Below are 21747 nucleotides of genomic sequence, written 5' to 3' on the forward strand. Positions count from 1 at the left end.
CTTTTCAGGCTATGAGCTTCATCTTTCCAGTACTCAAAGGACATTTTCAACTTGGAGTTATCCTTGACTTTATCTTGGTATCCCTTCCTCAAGTCTTCAAGCTCAAAACGGACTATTTTCTGCTCCCTTTCCAACTTATCTGCTCGATCTTTATGAGAGTCGGCATCTAGCTTCCATTGGTAGCGCTCAGCTTCAAGTTGCTTTACCTTCTGCTTCAGCTCGTTATTCACAGCTTCAAACTCTGTCTTGGCTATCTCAAGTTCAGAAGGGACAGACCTGAGATGTTCCTCCATGGCCCGAGTGTCTTCATGGTCTGGCACCGGGATGTTATCATTCTTTCTCAATCTTCGCCATTCTACATAATCCGGAGTAAGCATATCTCTAGCAGCCACGACATCCATTCGGAATACTTTCTTCCATGACTCGGCTACTTCCTTGATCATTTTCTTATAGCTGTCACTGTGATACATAAACTCTGATGTAGATACTCCGTAAGTTGTTGGGACAAACTGACGTGCCCCATACTGCCTGAGTGCCAACAAAGGAGCATACCCAACTGCACCCCAAAGTCCAAGTAAGGTCATAGTGTCAGAATCCCCACATCGGAAAAGAACGTCACTGAGGAACAACCAGGGGGCTCTCCAGATAATATCCCGATCCTGAAGATGTGTGAAGACCTTCATCCATTTTTCCTTTGAAGCGCCTTCATGCCATTTCATAGTGATGAACTCTCCTAATGGTGAATAGGTAGTGCTGAATCGACGGTAGGCAACCCCGCTAGTCTTCCAGAAGTGGCTGTGAATCCAGACTTGAAGGAGTTGAACACACCCAATGAACCTTCCTCCACCAGTTCTTCTGCAATGATTAAGGGATCGAAAGGTCTCGGCTAAGATGGTCGGTGCTGGGTTGACTCGCCTTGGAAGTTGTTCAAATAATTCTACTACGGCTGCGTCAATGCATCCCAAAACCTTCGGAAAGATGATCAAACCGTACAGACCCAGTGCAAAAAGATCTATAGTCTTCCATTCATCAGGGTGGTTCTTCATTAGTTGCTTTATATGGATCCACTCGATTCCTTCCCCGCTACCTTTGTGCCGGAGTCGATCAGTCACCCACTTTTCATCAACCCCTGCAATCTTGGCCAGTCCGTTCTTGAAGGGCTGACTCTTGATATGTTTAATATATGCCCTCTCTAGTTTGATGCTTTCGCAGTGCAGTAGAGTAGTATACTCTTCGATAGTAGGCACCATGTCTTCCTGGTTAAAGGTGAAGCAACTATATCCCGGGTTTCAGAATTGAATTAATGCTCGGAGTAAGGGCTCATCAGTCTTGACATGGAGCAAGAGGGCGATATCACCATATCGTTGGCTGAACTTCTGCTTTCTGTCATTCTTCCAAATGTCCCAAATGTTTCGCAGCTCTTGGACATTATTCTGTTTCAGGCTGACAGCGGCATAACTAACTAGTTCTGACACATAGTTTCCCTGAAGACTGTCTCCCTTCTCTTTCTGAGCCTTCTCGGACCATAGTCGTGCCTCAGCGTTTTCAATCTCTTGTATTATAACACCTTTGTCCATTAATTCGAATTATTTTGTGTATAACAAACACTTTTTAGGAATCAATAGCCTCTTGTAATGATGCAAATGCTAGAAAACAAACACAAAGGCAAAAACGTTAGTAAAATAAAAATACAAATAAAAAATGACGGAAGGAAAAAGCGCAAAAAAAAAAACATGGTTAGGGTAAAAATATCCTAGGTTTTGGAACGTGGTTTCGGGGTAGGCTCTAATTCTTCATGGTCTCCCGGTTTAGGTTTTTAAAAAAATGGTACCCGAGTTCTCCTTGTCGGTGCCCCCTTGGGCTTGCCAGACCCTTAGTCCTAAACCCATCACAGGCTTGTGTGGACTAAGTTAAACTCGAGGGGACACATTCCCTTATGCCCGCACGGTGAATAAATTCACACGAAGACATAAGGTATATGAATCCCGAAGGCTACTTGCTAGGCCCGCACGGTGAATAAATTCACACGAAGGCGTCGCTTTCACCCCCACTTAAAATAGGAATTGGAGCTCGGGTATAGAGCCTTAGATGAAAAAAACTTTGAAGTCTGAAATCATGAGAAAACGATTAGTCCAACTATTTACTCGAAAATATTAATCAAAAGTAAGTAAAAAGGATCGAAATATTACCTTAAAATTTAAACTTACCCTTTTCGTTAAAAAGACAACTGGAAATTACCTTAGCCTGACTCACTTACCTGTGTCCCCAGCGGAGTCGCCAAGCTGTCGCAACCGTCTTTCGGTTGGTTCCCGGAATCGGGCTTCGACTTAGAAAAATGTGGAAAATAGATTGGAGTCGCCACCGATTATTTATTTAAAAATAAATAGGTTAACCGGATACCTTATTTCTTACCTGATCTGCGTCTTACCAAAGATATGTCGGGTTCGGGAGTCGGTTACAGTCAAGGAAGGATTAGCACCCTTGAACTGCCCTTTCTGTACTACATAATTTCCAGTTGTCTTAAATTAAGAAAATTGTAATTTAAATTAAAAGGTAAAATATCGATCCGAGTTACTTACCGTAGATTGCTTAAATTGTGCCCTTTGATAATAAAATGTTAGATAAAAAGGTCGAACCAAAAAAATAGAAAAGGGTTAAATTAAAATGTTTCAAAGAATGTATACGATGAGGAATTAATTGAAATAAAGATAAAATGTGCATATCAAAATTCATGAAAGATAATAATAATTAGGAGGAACAAAAATAATGCAAAGAAAACAAGTTTATTAACGCAAAAAAACATGCTAAATACGAGATTTAGCCATAAAAGGACCACAAATAATGAAACAAATAAATCCCCGAAAATGGTTAAGAAATAAAATAATAAAAGGAAGCAAAGTAAAATAAAATAATAAAACAGAACGGAATAATAAAATAAATGAATATAAAACAAAACAAAATGAAGGGGGGAATGAAAAGAAAATATGCATGTGGGGTTTAAAAGATAAGTTAGAATAAGATATTTATATACATATAAAACATGATGAAAAACAAAAAAGGAAAGAGAATAAGAAAAAACAAGATAATGGGCCCCTATGTCATCAACGGGAAAGACATAGTGAAGGGGAGGTTAGGAAACCAAGAGCCTAGGAAGAAGAAAAACTTAGAATGGACAAATTAGTTAGGTTACATATATATATATATATATATATATATATATATATATAATATGAAATTAATCAAAAGTACACAAGAAATGCATATATATATAGAGACATTAGGAAAATAAAATACAAATAAATAAATAAATAAAATATATATATATTACGATATATAAAAAATGGAAAAAGATTAAACGAAATATATATATTTAAATAAAATAATAATAGGCAACAAAATAAAATGAAAATAAAAAAAACATCTACATTTATATGCATAAGAAAAAAATGGTATAAAATATATATGTAATGGGAAAGAAAATAATATTACATGAATAAATAAAAAAATATAGTAAATAGATATAAAAATATAATTATACATATATAAATAATAAGGATTAAAACAATAAGAAAAGCAAATCGAGTAGCCAATTTAAAAGAGAATCGTGATTTAAAAATCGGATTTGGGATCGAAATTATAGACCTCTAAGGAATGAATGACCAAAAGAGTGGTTTACCCTAATTGCCTCAGGAACCCGCGGATCCTCCCCGGGTCAGGGTCGACACGCGGGTCACCGCTCGGGTCAGTATATAAGCCAAAGTTTTGGCCTTGATCCTCATTTCTCTCCTCTAAAAAAACGAAGGCTCCTCCCCATCTCTCTTTTCTCTGCCTTGTTCTTCAAGAATGAAGAACAGGCGCCACATTTCCCAGAAATCGGCGGTTGCTCCGCCTCACCGCCGCCGTTGAACGGCGACGGCCGTCGTTCATCGGCGGCAAAACCACAAAAAAAAAATATTTTCCAGGAGCTTTTCTCCTCCTCGTTTTGAAAATCAAGTTGTTGTTTTTCAAAAAGGCCTCGGGTTTTCGTAGATCTACAAAAATAATCTTTGAACGAAAACCCCTTTCATCGGCCAAAAAGCGACTTGTGAGTTCGATCCGCACCAAATAATACAGGAAATACAACATGCAAAGCAAGAAACCGAATGAACAAAGGTAAGAAAGAAAAAAAAAATGCTACCTTTTTATTATCTCTTTCGAAAATCTTTACAAAGGTTTGGATCTTCTTGGCTATTGTGTGGGAGTGGTTGTTACACAGTGATCTCGTGGTTGAATCCAGTGTAAATCCCCCCTTTTTACTATGTGATTACATTAAATATTTATAGCCTAGAATTTTAAGTATTTCATTCCTATTATGACTCTAACTTGGTTGTTTGGTTGTTTGTTGGTTGTGGGTGACTTCGGGATAACCTTGCACCGAACGGCTCGGAGTGGGGGGCGTGTGGCTGTGAAATCCGTAGAGGAAGTCGTGAGGCGTGGGACTCTCGGCCAAGACTCCATGCGGCGCTGGTTGCTGAAACGAGAGCTAGGGTTTTACACGGTGGGCGGCTGGGGTGTATCAGGTCACGTGGGACTTGGGCTTGTATTTGGGGCCTGAAAATGTGAAATAATAAATAAATAAATAAATAATAATATATGTTTATTATATATATATATATATATATATATATATATATATATAACGAATGAATGGATGAAATGAGGGGTGTCTACAGCTTAAAAGTGTAATTGAGAAAACGTTAAGCACCTATTTTTAATCAAAAATTCTTTAGGCATTAAAACGTTTTTTCGAGATATAATTTAAATATTTTTTGTATTAAGGGGTTTTTTTATTTTAACTACTGATTTTTCTAATTTTACTAATAATATTAGCGGCAGTTCGATAGGATTCAATATCCATTCGAATTAAGGGCAGTTCGATCGGCCTGGTACATCACCAGACGGTATCAATGGACAACAAGTGGATGCATGATGTTCCGCGTGCAGAGAACACATTTATTGGGATCTTATACAACCTATTTTTCTCGACATTTTTGGCCGTAAAACATATGTCAAATTCATGTCAAGGAGGTCCAAAAAGAACGAACTATAAATTTTAAGGTCCATTAATCACGAGAAATGATAGTGGTGAGTGGAAATCAAAATTTTAAATTGTGATTGGGATGGCGTTTGTTGTTGCGTTATATTTATCGTGATTACGACAATAACATGTGCTATTGTGCTCATTACAAGGATTACGGTCGTGCAATAATAGTTTTGGATGATACATTTACCTTTATATAACAACGGTTATTTTGATAGTGGAACACTATTTATATCCATGATGGACTTTAGTCGAATTTAATGGTCAAATTGATATTTTATCTAAAACAAAATGATAATTTATTTAAAATTTAAGAGTAAAAAAATGTCTCTTTTACTGATGTATCGTATCATCAACAAACATAAATTAATAATTGGAAAACAAAAGGTCCCAGTTCTAGGGTTAGAATTAATTCACAACCCAAAGAGCCCAAAATCAATCTAATAACTAGTTTGCATAATGAATATTGATGTTTGCAGAATAGATTATGGATAACAGTAAGAAAGACAAATCTAAAGTACGAGCCAAAGTTAATCAGATTAACGAACACGATACGTTCTCCTTTGACAACATAAAATCACAAGTCGAATAAATGGAAGCCGCGGCTGCCCTGATAGCCAGCTCCCTGTCGAAGCCATCCCCGATTCCTGATCTGCATCACATGTTCATGACCGTGATGTAAAATGATTAATCATATATAACAGTAAAGACTCTATATGCTGCTATCTGCTAAATTATTGAGCTATATTGAGCCGTGTATTAGCATATATAGGTCTTTCATGGTGGTTTGCAATAAACCGGATTTAACCGATAAGGGTTGATATTTCAGGCCATCAAGAACGATGAACTGCAAAAATGCTTTAATCTTAGCACAATAGCAAAACTACTTTGAGATACTCAGTTCCAACATTTTTTGTTGTCATAATAAGTTATTACTCACGGGAGGTTCCGATGGATATAAAAATGTAAGGCTTATCCATTATTCAATCATCATAACAAAAATACATGAGAATAAAACTGTACTCAAACCTGATATTATTTTCTGATGCTCCTAGTTGTGGTAAACCATAAGGCAAATTCCAATGCATATGTTGCAATCCCTGATCACAATGTAGTTGCATCCCTTTTATTTGGTTCGACCAGATTTCCTGGAATATAAGCCGGAAAACAAGATAGATTGTATAAATGCTCTCTTCGCACACATAAAGACAGTAAGTATAGTATTTTTCTAGTGAAACCTCAAGTACATTCCTTTAAATAAGGATAAACATGCCAAGTTGTTTGCAACTTACAAGCTGCTTCTCTTCTTCAGAAAGAGCTTTATCCATCTGATCAAACAGTGCACTCCATCTGGCTAGATGCATCTCGGCAGTAGCATCGTGTGGAAACCCATCAATAGAAGCTATTACAATATTAGGATCACCCCCTTTGTTAGAGGAGAATTCTTTTGATACTAAAAAAGGTAATTCTGTGGTAATTACAGCTCGTACTTTCTTCTTGCTACGCCGCAATGCTGCAAGTGCAACGAACAACACAAGAAACAAGGTAAATAAGTTGATATTCTATATTAAGAACAAATTAAGTGGTAGGAAAATACCTGAAAGACGTCCTTTAATATCTTGCTGAAGAAGTTCCAACCATTGAGATGCAACAGTGGCAGCTGAAACATCGATGTATTGATTATATCGTGAGGGCACTCTTTTCTTTGTTACAATCACCATATAAACATGAATCATCTTTAACAACTGAAAAATACAAATTCTGACCTTTTACAGAAAGTGTAGAGTCACTCGTAAAGTTCGTTGATTCCAAATTAGACAAAGAGCTAATGTTCTCAGATACTTTAGTTGATGATGATAACTTCAATGCCAGTGCATCATCCTCACTGACTGGTTTTACAATGCTTGAATCACCATCTCCACTTCTTTCCTCTGAAATTGAAGAAAATGGCTGATACATTGACATTGGATAACTTATTGCTTTCTTATTCGTAGTAGTAGTAGTAGTATTTGGAGGCCCATCTTCATGGTAACGATGGAGACGATGAAATCCTGATCCATCCATATTTCCATGGTCCCCCTTACCATCATCATCTCTGGTTCCACTTTCGACATGACTTGCCTGCTTGCTTTCAGAATGCAAATTTTCAAGTTTTTCAGACTTCACTAAGGCTTCTATTATGGAATGGACTTGTTTTCGATTTCTTACATGATTTATAATTCCGGGGTTTAATCCATTGAGCAATCCACTTGGGGCAGCGATTTTTGTGAACCTGTCTACCTGTTCTTTCTTTGCAAGCTCCATCTTCGTGAGCACATCATTCTTACTTTTCCTCCCACGTCGCTTGGGCACTGGTATTCCCCCATGAGATGATGACAGTAAACCATTTTGCATAGACATACCTCCTCTATAAGATGAAAGCAAACCACTTTGAATCGATATACCCCCATGAGAAGACGAAAGAAAACCATTTTGCTTCATCTCTTTCCAAACTCTTAGCGAGTCTTTCTCCTCGGCTGGACCGATAGAACTTCCACACTCTGAAACATCCTTTGGCTTCATATTCTTGATATGCCTGTGACGAATTGATTCATGGTTTATCGAGCTAGAAACATCTTTCACATTCAGATCCAAATTAATGCCTTTCGAGGGTAGACATTTACTCTCTTGTGAACACAGTCCGTCAAATTTTTCTTCGCTTTCTGAATTGTTATCACATGATTCGTTGATTCGAATGTCAGAGTTAAGATCAAGAGGCTGACTGATAGGATGGGCCATTGGAGATACTTTTACCCCTTCAATTCTTTCAACTTGAGAAGAATCAAAATTGAAGGTTACCGGAACCTCAGTAACTTGAGACACTGCTGATCCGCTAAACTGCCATTGGTGGCTAGAATCTATTCGTTTCATAGATTTTGAATTGGGGCCATTGATTTCTGTTGAACAAATGGGTAAAAAAACAAAAACACTTACATTCTTGTATAACATTCCAAATTAGTTTTACCCCTCCTTAATTCAAGCACAACTAGGAAAAAGATAAGGCTGCAAAGTAATACTCAGTCCAAATGTTTTAAGAAGCTCAATTTACCAATAATTCAAGTAAAACAAGCATAAAAAATTACCCTCGAAGCGTATGACAGAATCAAAATCTCTCATTTTTATTCCCTTGGGGGAAACATCATGTCTTTCTTCCAATTCATGAATGCTTCTCTTCACGCCCACCGTCTAAAAAACAATCAAAAACCAAGAAAATCAATAATAAAGTTTTAACCAAACCAAACCAAAAAAAAAAGGAAAAGGAGCAAAAACCCAACCTTGGAATCAGATACAGGCATCAAAACGAAACCTTTAGAAACCATGGCAGAATCGGCTTGGTCTTCCATCCCTTTGAGAACCCCAAATTTAAAATTTCAAAAGATCGACAAGAACCGAGTTCCAGCGGGAGAGGGGTTGAGAAAGAATAAAAAAAGCTCCAAACTTTGGAACAAATCGAGAAATTGCTGAAAAGGGTTTTCGAGATTATGTAAAACTGAAAGGAAAGTTCAAAGTGAAGAGAGATTGATGACTTTACTGAGGATCAGATCTGCCGGGTTTTATTTTAATGCTATTGTTGGTTCAAAAATTGAGATTTGGTGTCTGTTTCTTTTGGATTTGAATTCGTACGAGAGGGAGGGAGTTAACAAACGATTTTGTCTCTGAAATTTTTATATGTAAAAAGTAATTTGGATATTTTTGAAGTGAAGTTCATGTGTTTTGGGTGGTTCAATTTCAAATACGGGGTTTAATGGAGGGAGGGAGGGAGTTTCCGCCCCCCGCCTTTGTAAATCACGTGCTCACTTCTCAACCCTTTTGCGACTTATCTTTGTTTACTTTTTTTTATTAAATTAAGACAGATCATAAAATAGTATCAGTTTTGAGTATTTTTAATTATTTAACAATAAAATTTAATCATTTTTACAATTTGATGATGTCTAAAGTCATAAGCTTTATAAATGACAATACTTTTTTAATTATTAAGGTAATTTGATTTTCTTTTACATAAAATATTAGATAGCAATGTATTTCCGCACGTTAGTTTTATATATTTTTAGGATAAATATTTAAATAAAGGTTTCATTTTTTTAGAGTTGTTTACATAAGAGTTTTATCTTTCAAAAATAGTTTTCGAAATTATTTTGTGATTGCTTTAAAATATTGGCTGAACGTATTTTCAAAATATAGAATTGTCATTAATTATTTTAGATCAGATACTATTAAATACATATAAAATAATCGTTTAGAAAAAGTACATCTTTAGGGTGTGTTTGGTTGGGAGAATGTGAAATTCTCATGGGAATGGAATCTACAGTCCCCTGTTTGGTTGGCCGGGAATGTCATTCTCGTAATCTTACATTACTAATAGTGGATTTTTTTGGGTATATTACCGGGAATGTCATTACCTCACTTTCCTTATGTATTGTTGGATTACCAGCGTTTTGGACTAAAATGCCTTAAAAAATTCTTTCAAAAATATTCTTATTCTGTCATTGAATAATAAAAATTCTACAAAGGTTAAATTACAAATTTATCCTTAAACTATTTTAGATTTACAAAAAAAATCTATAATTAAAATTTTATATGAAGTTCAGGGGTTAAAATAAAATTTTACCCTTTCATTAAACCTTTTTATATTTTCAATTTTGTAAAAAAAATTATATAAATTTTATGAATTTAAATTTGTTAAAGAAAATATATAAATATTTTCCAACTTGTTAAAAAAACAAATATATAATACAAACAATTTGGTAAAATATACATTCCAATAATCTTTTATTCCTTTAACCAAACACGGTAATCTTACATTCCTGCTAAACCAACCAAACTCAAAATACAACATTCTCAGTAATCATATTCCCTGGTAATATTTTATTCCCACTGGTAATCTTACATTCCTTGAACCAAAAGCACTCTTGGGTTTAAGTTTAAACCTGGAGTCAAAGTTGAGTTTAATAGTTTATTGCGTGCAAGAAAAGTTAAACTACTCGCGTATAATCCAAAAACTAGTATCTTGTCCGAAAAATACATATTGTATTAACGGTAATTATAATAATAAATATTGATAGTACATACACTAAATAAGTAAATAAATAATATTAGAAGAAATTAATAAATAACATGTTAGGTATAAATTACAATAACTAAAACTTACAATAGTCAAAAGGGCAATTGATATGAAAAAAATATTAAATTGAAAAAATATATAAATTAAGGTGGAAAACACAATAGGAAATTATAAAAAAATAAAGTGAATTATACATTAAAGTAGAGGGGTTAAAATTGCAATTAGCCCAAAGCCAGAAGATGTGGATCCAAAGTGAATTAGGCCGAATCAGTCACAAGTTAAACACCAGATTGAACATCCAAAATGATATCATTTTCAGTCTAAACAGTGTCCAAAATGATATTATTTTTTGGAAGATTTAATACTATATTTTTAATTTATATTTTATCTCTTCTTTTATTTTTTATCTATTTTTTTCAGCGTCCCGTGTCTCTAAATAAGATTTAGGATATGGTGGAAAACTATCATCGGTTGTCATGTCTTCTTTTAGAAATGGTCGTATCGGCGAAAGTTATCGATGGTCGATAAAATCTAAAAGTAAACAATATTTATATTTCAATTAGATAAATGTTTTATTAAAAAATTGCTTTAAATTGTGTGATTATGTATCGAGATCATTCAAGTTTCCTTCCTCCAATTTATGTTGTCAACCATGCGATATAATTATATGTCATATATGTTGTTTTATTGAGGTTTAAACTCCTTGCAGTTTGAATTAATAAAATAAAGCTTTGATCAAAGAATAAACACTATATTTTATCTCCTTTGATTTGTGCTCATTGTTTTCTTCTATCCATCATTTTCTTTCTTCTCTCCTTTTCTCAGGTTCTCCTGTCCTCTCTTTATTAGAAGCAAGGTTTAAATAGAAGAATTTTAGGGTGCTTGTTGAATGGTTCATGGTGGTTTAGGGAAAGGTATATACAAGGTAGTATTGTTCGAAGATATCTCTCAATAATTTGGCATTGAACGATCATACCCTTAGCATTTATGGTACTCAAACTCGGAATCTTAAGAAATAACAATAATACTTTTACTACTGAGATTTATTGGTTCATGTGAGAAGTTTAATTTTGGGGATTATTATGTCAATGTAGATAAAGGATTATCAGAAGAATAAGAGATGATAACTCTTTTGTTGGGTTTGGATCATGGTTTATTAGAATTCAAGTTTTAATGTTGGGTTGATTTGTTTCCGACTATTTGAATTGGGCTTTTAGGTTAGCCCGTAGCATGTCTAGGCTTGGACTAAGTGAAAATTGGTGTTAACTAGGGATTTAAACAGTGGTATGTGATAAAAAAAGGTTGTTATATATTGATAAGCGTATCATACGAAATTGTCACATCACAATTATGAAACTCACGATGACTGTAATAACATTTATTATTGTCAGAATCGTAATAAACTTAACGTAATCAAAAATGCGGAATTTAAATTCATGTGATAATAGTTTTCCTTTGGCCTATTGTTGATTAATAGTGGTAGAAACAAGATCAAAAAGTAATGAATTTATCTGATCACAAATTTGATCCGATAACAAGGTGATGATGATCCACTCTTCTGCGCCCGAAGAGGTAGGATTCTAATGATGACAGTTCACTCCTCTATACTTAAAGATGTCAGACTCTAAAGTCGCTTCGAGTGTGTCATGCTTTTAAGATGATATTTCACTTCTTTGCCTTCGAAAGAGGTATGATTTATTAAAGATAATATATTCATTCGTGAACTAATGATATCAGACTCTAATTGTGATATTTCAATGATTTGCAATTAAAGATATAAGATTTGTTGAAGATAATATGTTTATTCACATACGAAGATAGCAGTGAGTAAAACTTTGACATAGAAAATTATTACCATCTTTATTAACTTTTTAAAAGTTAAATTTTGACACGATTGTTTTAAATATTTTAACCGATTAAATTTTCTAAAATACATATTTTAACCGATTTACCTAAGTGGTTAAAGAAATCGTTGTTATTCCTAGAGTTCACGGTTTGAGCATCAACGGCTGTAGCAGAGTGATTGAACGTTGATTATCAAATAATTGAGAGTATTTAAAACATATACTACTTTGTAATCACCTTAGTTTAATCAAAAAATAAATATATTTTTATCGATAATAAATTTTAAACAATAATAAGTAAAAGTTTTAATAAAAAAATCAACAATAAACATATTTAATAAGATAAAAGAAGCATCATTTATAAAGAGTAAACTCTTTAATTTGTAATTAAAATTATTTGTATTGTTCTTTTATATATTTTTCATCGTATTTTTTCTTTCATTTGTAATTAAAATGATTCGTATTGTTCTTTTATATACTTCTCATTGTATTTTTTTTTCTTCTCAAGTGTATATATTGGGCGATTAAAACTTGATTTAAAGTTTGGATAGAAACCATAATAAATAATTATGAGGTCCAATATAATTTTCTAATTCAAATCGAGTAACAAATTCATATGTAATTCTTTCAGCAAGAGCAGATTTTTGACTTTATTAATTGAATTCAAGAAATATTTAGATATAGTCTATGGTGGACAATCATTGGGTGGAACAAGTCATTATCTTCCCTTGGGGCCTCATGAGATGCTTAACTTGACCACAAAAATGGAACCCCCCACGCGAAATCCATGCATCAGAAAGCTGACGGAGATTTGATTTCTTCGAAAACATTTGGATTGAATTGGCCGGAAATAGATTCTTAATATTCAACTTGTTTTGTTTTTATGAAACATGAATCTATGGGGATTGCAGGATCAAATCGAAAAGAAAATCATTCCTGGCAACTTTCTTTTGATCCAAACATGCAGTGATGGTTAAGAACCGACCAATCTAATTTTTGAATTCTTGATTTCTCTAAGAATCTGAGATGAATCAAGAGGACCACAGTCACACATTCAAAGGCCCTACAAATTACTACCAATAATACCTTATTAACAGAGAAAAATTAGAAGAAAAAAGAATCAAATGTGTTCATTTAGGTTGAATTCCCCTGCAACAGCCAACAATTCTTGAGCTGAGAAAAAGCAGTTTCCCTGAAACTCTGAACCTTCACCAAACAAAAATGGGTGCAATTTACCCCTAGCCCCGAACTCGCTCTACAAGTCTTCAACAGATAGCAGGCCGGAGCAAGCCCACGCCCACGCCCTTGGCCTTGTACCACAATCCCCCATGCCCTGCAACACGCATCGCCCTTTTCATCATCATCTTCTTCTTCCTGTATTTGCTCTACAAAAATCACCCCATCAGGCATTGGACTCTCACCTTTCTCCCATTTTTGTTTCACCGAAACCCAGTTGCTTTCATCGGCTTTTTCCGTTCTGGTTCTCGTCGTGTTGTCGTCTTCGGAGTACACGTGGACCAATAGAGGCGATTCCGATAAATTTTTGACGATATCGGCGACTGAATCTCTCATCCACTCGTCGATCTTATGGTAGAGCAATTCGTTACTTTTCTTCTCTTGTTGTTTGGGCAACGGTTGGAGATTTACCTTGGATGTGGAGATCTTGGTCGGCGGTCTCGGTTTCAACGATTGTGGATTTGAAACCATGAAAGAACTTGGACGTGCGTATGGGTTATGGGAGTTGAAGAGATGGGAGGGTTCTTGGCGTTGAAGACAAACGTTTCCACCGCAAGAAACGCCGCCTGCCGCCGCCATTATTGATGTTCTTGTTCCCCTGGGAAATTAACCCTGCCGTGTCCAAGGCAACAACAACAACGATGAACGGAGATTGAAGAAATCAATTGGTGTTTAATTAGATTGCACGATTGTAGCTTTGATTGATTTATATAGAGAGAGAGTTTTGGATTCGGCGGATGGAAAGAGGTTCTCTTTACTTCAAGGTTGTTTTGGCTTCCACGAATTTACCACTCGGGGTTTGATTCTCTACTCCTATCCACACGGAAAATTCGTGCAACCCATTACTCAAAATGTGGAATGTTTAATTAAAAGTGACAACTACTTATTAATACGGCGATAAATAAAAATTATTCTTACTTAATATACTTAATTTCTTTTGAAATATTTGATTTGTTTAATTAAATCAGATTCATAAAAATAATATAAATATAAATTTTATTTATATAGATATTTATTACGATCTAAATTTAATCTATTAAATGTGATTTTAATGTACTTAATTTTTAGGATTTTAAAATTTATCAGAATTAAAATTTTATATAAAACTTATTTTTCATACCTATAAATAAGAAGTTGAAGAAGATTTTATAAATTTTCTCCTCCTCCTCGTATTTCTTTTTCTTTTTCTTGTTTTTTATTTCATAACAGAAAAATCAAATTAAAATATATAAAAATGCTCTGAAATTAAAACATGGACATTTAAATATCTTTAGGGATGACATGATCAAACGCTAAAATTTCTGATAAAAGATTCACTTAAATTGTTGAAAAAATTCCCTCATATATTGTCAAGTCAAGTAAGAAATTTATAAGCTGGAGTTAATTCATATTAAAACATAAGTTTTTAAAATAATTTATGTAACATAAATTCATTGATATTTTGTTTTCTTATCAACTCTGTTATGGACATACTACTCACAGAATCAAATTCAATAAAATTATAAGTTGAAAAAGATTGATAATAAAGAAAGTAGAAACATATTGAAAGCATATATATATATATTAAAAAAAGAGAAATTATAATTATGGACTCTAGCCTGATATATATTGGCCGATAGTACAAGTTAGAGAAAACGTAGAGGATAATTACCTAAGTGGCAGTACCCAAAAAGGCGGGTCCTTTTCTGTAACTGAAACGTTCTTCATGATGTCTGGTCACGTATGGCTGTGGGATAATCACGACCGTTGAAGTTTGATCAGACGTTGGTAGATGGAGAATAGGACGGTTGGTTATGGCACGTGGTCGCACGCCTTCGTTGCATGCAGAGTGTACGCGGGCACACGCACCGCCCTCCCCCAAATCGTTTTTCTTAAACGTTAGCCATGTGACTTCCATGTCAACATGATATTTAAAATGTGCTCTTTTATATGATATTTAAAATGTTGTCTTTGTGGTGCTGTTGAGGAGATTGTCATGCATTCTTGCGTGTGACTGTTCGGTAATTCGACCGATCTTCTTAATGGTAGGCCTTCTTTCTTTTGTGACTTTCAGCGTGTTTGATTCATGTGAGACTTGGCTCGAAACATTGAACTCTCTTTTGAAAACACGGTTGTTTACACTTACCATCGTGCTTTTTTCGCAAATGCCATTAAGTCAAAGTCAAAGTCATTAAGAGCTCGCCGGTGACATATCCATTTATATATATATATTGTTTATTTTAGGACAATGATGGTCTTAATTGGCAACTGTCAATGTCAACGATCTGTTTTCTGATTCAACGATTATTTACATTATCAGTTTCTCGTAGTTTGATTATTATGGTCATGGATGATAAGTGTCGCCTTTATTTTATGTATGGTTTGAAAGTTGCAATCGAGTTTAAGTACTCTGTTGCCAATGCCATGCTCTGTGAATAGCACCAAGCTTTTGTTGTATTGACAAGGGATATTGCTGTAGTATCTTGGATTTGATTCCCAATATATCAAATATTGTTCTTAATAAGGTTCATTTGAAGCTTCTTCACAGGGGTCCAAAAATTAGGAAAATAAACAAAAGGACTTTGGGTTAAATAATGTTTTAAAAACAGAGAAAAAAAAGGACTCAAATTGGTTAACTAAAAGGCAAACACTAGGAACAAAGTATAATGAATTATTGTTAGGCTCAAAAGCTTACTAGAGTGACTTCAACTTCAAGTCTCGTGCGTTTTTCAATTAATAAACCAATGAGATCCCATCACCAATTTTAAAGAAAACACTAATCATGTTCATCCAAGTATTAAAACCCAAACAAAAAATGTATTCAAAATTGACATGGTATTTCATAATATCAAACAAAATATTCAGGATGGAAATCATCATATATAAATCGAGAAACACCAAATTCAAGTAAAAACTAAAAACAAATCAAACACAAACTTAAATGAAAATAACCACTGATTAAAGGAAATAGAGTGTATCACTAAAATCTTCCCCCACACCTACCTTTACATGCTTTATCAAAAACTAATCTTACCTTGAGAATTTGGAACTTTTCTTCTTCGTTAGGTGTGGTGGCTTCAGCTTCATCATCGAAACGCCCTATCCTTCTTAGAGATCTGTCCATTGCATCCACTCTTGATGAAAAGAATACGAGTCAGCAATGACTCTTTGAAAGTTTAACCTAAAAAGTTAAGACCGACTGCTGCTGGCTTTCTGTGACTTAACCGCCACACCATCAGTTAAGACACTATAACTTTATTCTTACAGCAAAATTCCTAAACTAAATAAGATAACTAATTCATCAAGTAACTTCATGGCAAAAGAAAATATTAAATTTTAATTTTTTTTTGAATTAAAACAGTTATATTTATAGAATATGTATATTATCGATAGATTAAAAAAATTATGATCACATATTAATTTGTAATCACACATACTATTAAAAAAAATAAGAAGATAATTAGACAAAAGATTTGCGTCACATGAAACAAACAGTTAATAGATTATTAGCTGAGCAGTTGAAATATTGTTAGATATTGGGATAACGATAAAGAAAGACCCTTAAATGCACCCATCAAATTGAAGCTTACTGTTGCAGTCACCATTTGGAAGGGATGAGCTCGGGATTTAAATTGTGGTCTAAGGTCATATTTTCGGATGCGTTATATTTATTGTGGTTGGAAATGTAACATATGCTATTATGGTCACATTAAAATTATATATTTAAAATCATATATATATTAAAATATATTGTTAGCGATATTAAATAAAGTTTTAATTTCAATAGAGAGATTAAATGAAATATAATTCATTTAACATATAACAATGAATGATAGCTAAATGTGTCATGATTATTTTATAATTAAATTAAAAAATAAATAATTATTTTAAAATTTAATTATTAAAAATATTTTTATATACTTTAGGATAAATTATACTATATTTTTGTTCCGTTTTGTCTATTTAAATATTTTTTAAATTATACATAAAGTTACGTTTTTATTATGTTTTAGTCATCTATCGTAAAAAATTAATAGTAATTATGATGTGTCACCCTAAGATAATGTAACATCATCATTTAAAAAATATCACGTTAATATTTATGTTAATTCTTTTGGATGCACGAACCAAACGACCTCTGTAGTAAAAGAATTATTGTTATTCCTTGAGGTCCCGAGTTCGACCACTAGGAATGTTAGGGGTGTGAGCGTTCAATGTTAAATAATTGAGAATCTTTGAACATATACTACTTTGTATTTGCCCAAAATTAATAAAAAAAAATTGGATGATCAAAATGAAACTAAAATGTAATATCAAGATGATTTAAAAATAATAATCGAGTGATTAAAATGAAACAAAAGTGATAGTTAAGATACTAAATATGTAGTTATCCCCGTAATTTTAACTATCATCTGTGATTAAGAAAAAGCTAAAAAGGAAACTATTTCGGTCAGCTGTGTTACTCTCAGAGTTCTCCTTCACAGATCTCAAATCTACGAAGAAACAGCAGAAATGCAGGATCCGCAAAATATGAATCCGAACCCCGATCCACAAATTCTCTCGAATACACCATCAACCCCGCAAAATATGCCGTCTTTTCCTATACTACCCGCATTTCGGGGCTCTTACCACAGGCGAACCCAATCCGAAGTCCAATTTCGGATTCCAGACGACTTGGATCTCGTCTCCGACCCGTTCGACGGGTTAGGATCCGAAGACGACTTGTTTTTTAGTTACATGGACATTGAGAAGCTAGGGGGTTCATCAACCGGAGTCGACAAAGGAGAGGTAGCTGCTGGGTCTTCCTGCAATGGATCGGCTCAGAACCCGAAACGAGAGGAAATGACCGGTGGGTCCGACCACGGAGAGAAGAATAATAATGGAGGGAATGGAAGACATAGGTATAGTAATTCGGTTGATGGGTGCTCGATAATGGAGTCAATTGAAGCTAAGAAAGCCATGGCTCCTCACCAGCTTGCTGAATTGTGGGCTGTTGACCCGAAGAGAGCTAAAAGGTTTGGGAATCACTTATATTCCCCCCCCCCTTCCATTCTTTCGGTTTTAATGCATTTGGTTTAAGGTACTTATGAGATTGAAGTTGTTGTAAATTTGTAGCTTTTAGTATAAAGTTTTTTTTTTTTCTTGTTTTTTTTCGTTTCTTTAGAGTATACATGGAAACTATTAGAAGAAGATGATGACGTATTCTTGTTGAAAGAAATTGTATTTTTGGGTTATAAATGTTTATGGTAAATATATTTAGCTCTTTTTTCCCCCAGGAATTATGATGGTTTTGTTTAAGTGTTTGCTTATCATGATGGTAAAGCTGACTTTTTTTTTAAAATATTTTTTCCTTCTTTTTTGGCTGTTTATAAATGGGGTTTTGGGCAGTTTAGGTAGTAAGTGAGGAACGAAGTTGAAACTTCGTTTTCAATTTAGAAAGAATTTGAGGATTGGTAGAACTTCTAAAAAGTATTTCTTTTATTTAATCAATTCATGTCATTATATGAGTTTTTTTTGCCTAATTATAAGTGATGCTTTACGAATTGATGTTTCTTATCTCAATTTATTGTTTCCACTTCACTTTTCTCACCCCATGATGAAAGAAATTTTGTTATCTTAGGAAGTTTTATTTCGGAGAACTTATATGTATGCAATTTTATGAATCAAATTCATGTGAACTACCACTTATGGTTTACTTTCTTTTTCCATTTCCTTCCTTCGGAAATCCGATCTAATTTTATTTTTCCTGCTTTGATTATCGTTTAATAGATGTCATGAATACCTAACGGATTAATATTATCAGTGAATTAGATCAGAATTTGCTTTGCATAATATCTCATTACATTACCATTAGCATATCACAAATTACCGACCTGTTCGATATCACTCAAACAGTCAATAAAATGACTTATTGGTAACTATGGGATTCGTTAAAATTATAATTGGAATTTTGCACATTTGAGCACTTCTAGTTTCATTAAGTTTAATTTAAAGCAATGAGCTGTTCTTTCTAAACTTCAGAATTTGTTGTAGTGGGGATTGGTAAGGAATTGCACTCTGATTTCCAATATCTGGAATGCTATAACATTTTCTGTTGTTCATTTTCTCATATATAGTAATGATAACTTGTATCTTACCTTAAAAGCATAAGCGTTTGGTGAGGAGGCTGACCTTAAGAGGGATTCTCATCTATCCACTCAACACACCTCGCCTTTAGTTGGAACAAAATATTCTAAAAGTAAATTTGGCAAATCTCATCATGTGGTGGGATTGGGTTTGCACTGAAGTTTTCGCTAACCAAGTACATTCTTTTTTTTGTAGGATCATTGCAAATCGGCGGTCAGCTACTCGCTCTAAAGAAAGGAAAGCCCTATATATGTCTGAACTGGAGAGGAAAGTCCAAACACTTCAAACTGAAGCAACTACTCTGTCCACACACCTAACCGTATTCCAGGTTTTTGTCAAAGACTTTCATGTCTCATTACATAATTTCTGGGCATGTTTTTGCTGCTGTTTGCATTCCGTATGAGAATCTCATATCTACATATTAAACAATCAATATTCGGCAATTGTATTTTCAAATAAATCGAAGGATTTTTGCAATTGGGGCTTTAGTTCTTATCACTTCCTGATTTCAAATGCTTCTAATCTGTTGAAGGCATCCAATTCTCCGGAAATGCCATTATTTTTTGACATGCCCTTGTAATATCTCACATTTAAGGATCTAGTCCCTTCTTCTGTGATTTCAGTGAATTTGATCATTGTACTTTTATTAAATGTGACATAGGTCATGGTGTGAATTTTTTCTGTCAGATTGAGTAATGTGGCATGAACAAATGCAATTTTTCGGCCAGATGGCCACTTGCTTCTGTACTCTTGAATACATTTTTATTAAGTTCTGTTATTTAATTATAATAAAGAATAAAAACTAAAATAACCACATGTGTCATTCCAGGTGGCCACAATTTTCTCATGTGAACTTATATATAACAATAAAAAATCTATACTGTCAGTATTTGATAAAGGATAAAGTATAGGTGTTCGTATGAGGATTAATTCTGAACCCTTAAAAGTGGGATAGTAGAGGGATCAGTCTTCCTTGTTGACCAATTTATGTTTTATAACATCTGAATATTAACAGTCTAAATTTGTGCGTATATTCTAGAGAGATACAACAGGCTTGACTTCTGAGAACACTGAGCTGAAGCGTCGGCTGCAAGAAATGGAACAACAGGCTCACCTATGTGATGGTACGTTCTGTCCAAGAGGCGTGCTTTCAGGATTATATGCTCATTCATATTCATGTGCATGTTCATTTCCTACAGAAGTTGAACGTTAGTAATGATAATAACTGGATTGAATTAGGGAAAACTATTGATGCCCATTTTAAGTAGTGTTCTTGGCATTAATTTTAAAGCTCAGGCTTTAGATAGCATTAAATTTAATATTGTCTGTAGGCAGATAAGTATTCATGATTGTATCAATTCCTTAGTATTTCATTTATAGTTTTTCTTATAGTCCGTTTTTTTATTACAGCTCTGAATGAATCGTTGAAGAAAGAAGTAGAGAGACTCAAGACTGCTACCGGAGAAATAACGACAGCGACAGATACCTTTAATTTAGGAATGCAGCATATATCATACATCCAATCATCTTTCCTTCCTCCCCAGAATATACACATGCCACTATTTCATCCTTTCCAATCTAACTTATTGACTCCATGTCCATCTATGGTAGCTGCCTCCAACTCCAACATGCATTCCTTTGCCGATATGATGCATCGAGATCCTCTTGGCCTCTTGCAAGGGCTTGATATCGGCAGCAGGGGTTCGACTTAGTGAAACCCGAAGGCCCTTCAATTTCTACCGCCGAAAGCAGTGGAACAGTATGATTACAAATTCTATGATCTACACCTTGCCCCCTCCCCTATTTGTTGGACTGTTCATAGACTGACCTTGTTGACATGGAAAGGTACTAATCAGTTGAATTCAATTCCTTTAATGTGGTTCTTTTGTTGTGAGTTTCGATTTTTTTCTTTTTCTTTTGGGAGAAATGATATGGGGTTACAAGTTTTATCCATAGGAGTTTATCAATGCAACATCTCAAACCAGCATCTCTCATTGTATTGTTGATTAAATATTGTTTTAAGTTGTATTGCTAGTGAATTTCTTCAGATTGTTGTTGTTTTAGTTACATGTTTGTATTTTTTTTTCATGTACAAGAAGATGTTCTTTGTATCTGTTTGTACGAAAATATAGTTACAAGCCTCATTTGGTTTTTATATGCCAACAACGGAGATGAAAAGTCACGATATTAAAACTCAGATAAGTACAATATAATATTTATTTAAAGATAACTATCAAACCATTTGATGTTAAACATTCACACTCTTAATACTAGAATCCTGGACCTCAACAACAATAATTACTTTACTATCGAAATCGTTTGGTTTATGCAAACAGAAAATTGATCGATTAGCGATTCAATCTTTTCATCATCATTGCTAC

The 21747-nt window shown here is 34.1% G+C and overlaps 2 protein-coding genes and 1 pseudogene across 2 annotated transcripts; 1 reads left to right on the top strand and 2 right to left on the bottom strand.

Moving 5' to 3' along the window:
• Positions 1–5614: 5614 nt before the first annotated feature.
• On the bottom strand, positions 5615–8463 carry LOC120120067. The gene is made up of 8 exons (XM_039139815.1): positions 8395–8463; positions 8203–8305; positions 7525–8016; positions 6847–7482; positions 6678–6740; positions 6373–6593; positions 6110–6228; positions 5615–5732 (listed from the first exon to the last, which is right to left on the bottom strand). The coding sequence occupies exons 1-8, from the start codon at positions 8461–8463 to the stop codon at positions 5615–5617; spliced, it is 1821 nt and encodes a 606-aa protein (XP_038995746.1).
• A 4669-nt stretch (positions 8464–13132) lies between these two features.
• Positions 13133–13935, bottom strand: LOC120119156. Its single transcript, XM_039139036.1, has one exon. The coding sequence runs from the start codon at positions 13838–13840 to the stop codon at positions 13160–13162; it is 681 nt and encodes a 226-aa protein (XP_038994967.1). The 5' UTR covers positions 13841–13935; the 3' UTR covers positions 13133–13159.
• Positions 13936–17678: 3743 nt separating this feature from the next.
• Positions 17679–21405, top strand: LOC120119661 (annotated as a pseudogene).
• The last annotated feature ends 342 nt before the right edge of the window (positions 21406–21747 follow it).

The sequence above is a fragment of the Hibiscus syriacus genome, unplaced genomic scaffold (genome assembly GCF_006381635.1).
Source record: "Hibiscus syriacus cultivar Baekdansim isolate YM2019G1 unplaced genomic scaffold, ASM638163v2 tig00110332_pilon, whole genome shotgun sequence".
NCBI lineage: Eukaryota > Viridiplantae > Streptophyta > Magnoliopsida > Malvales > Malvaceae > Hibiscus > Hibiscus syriacus.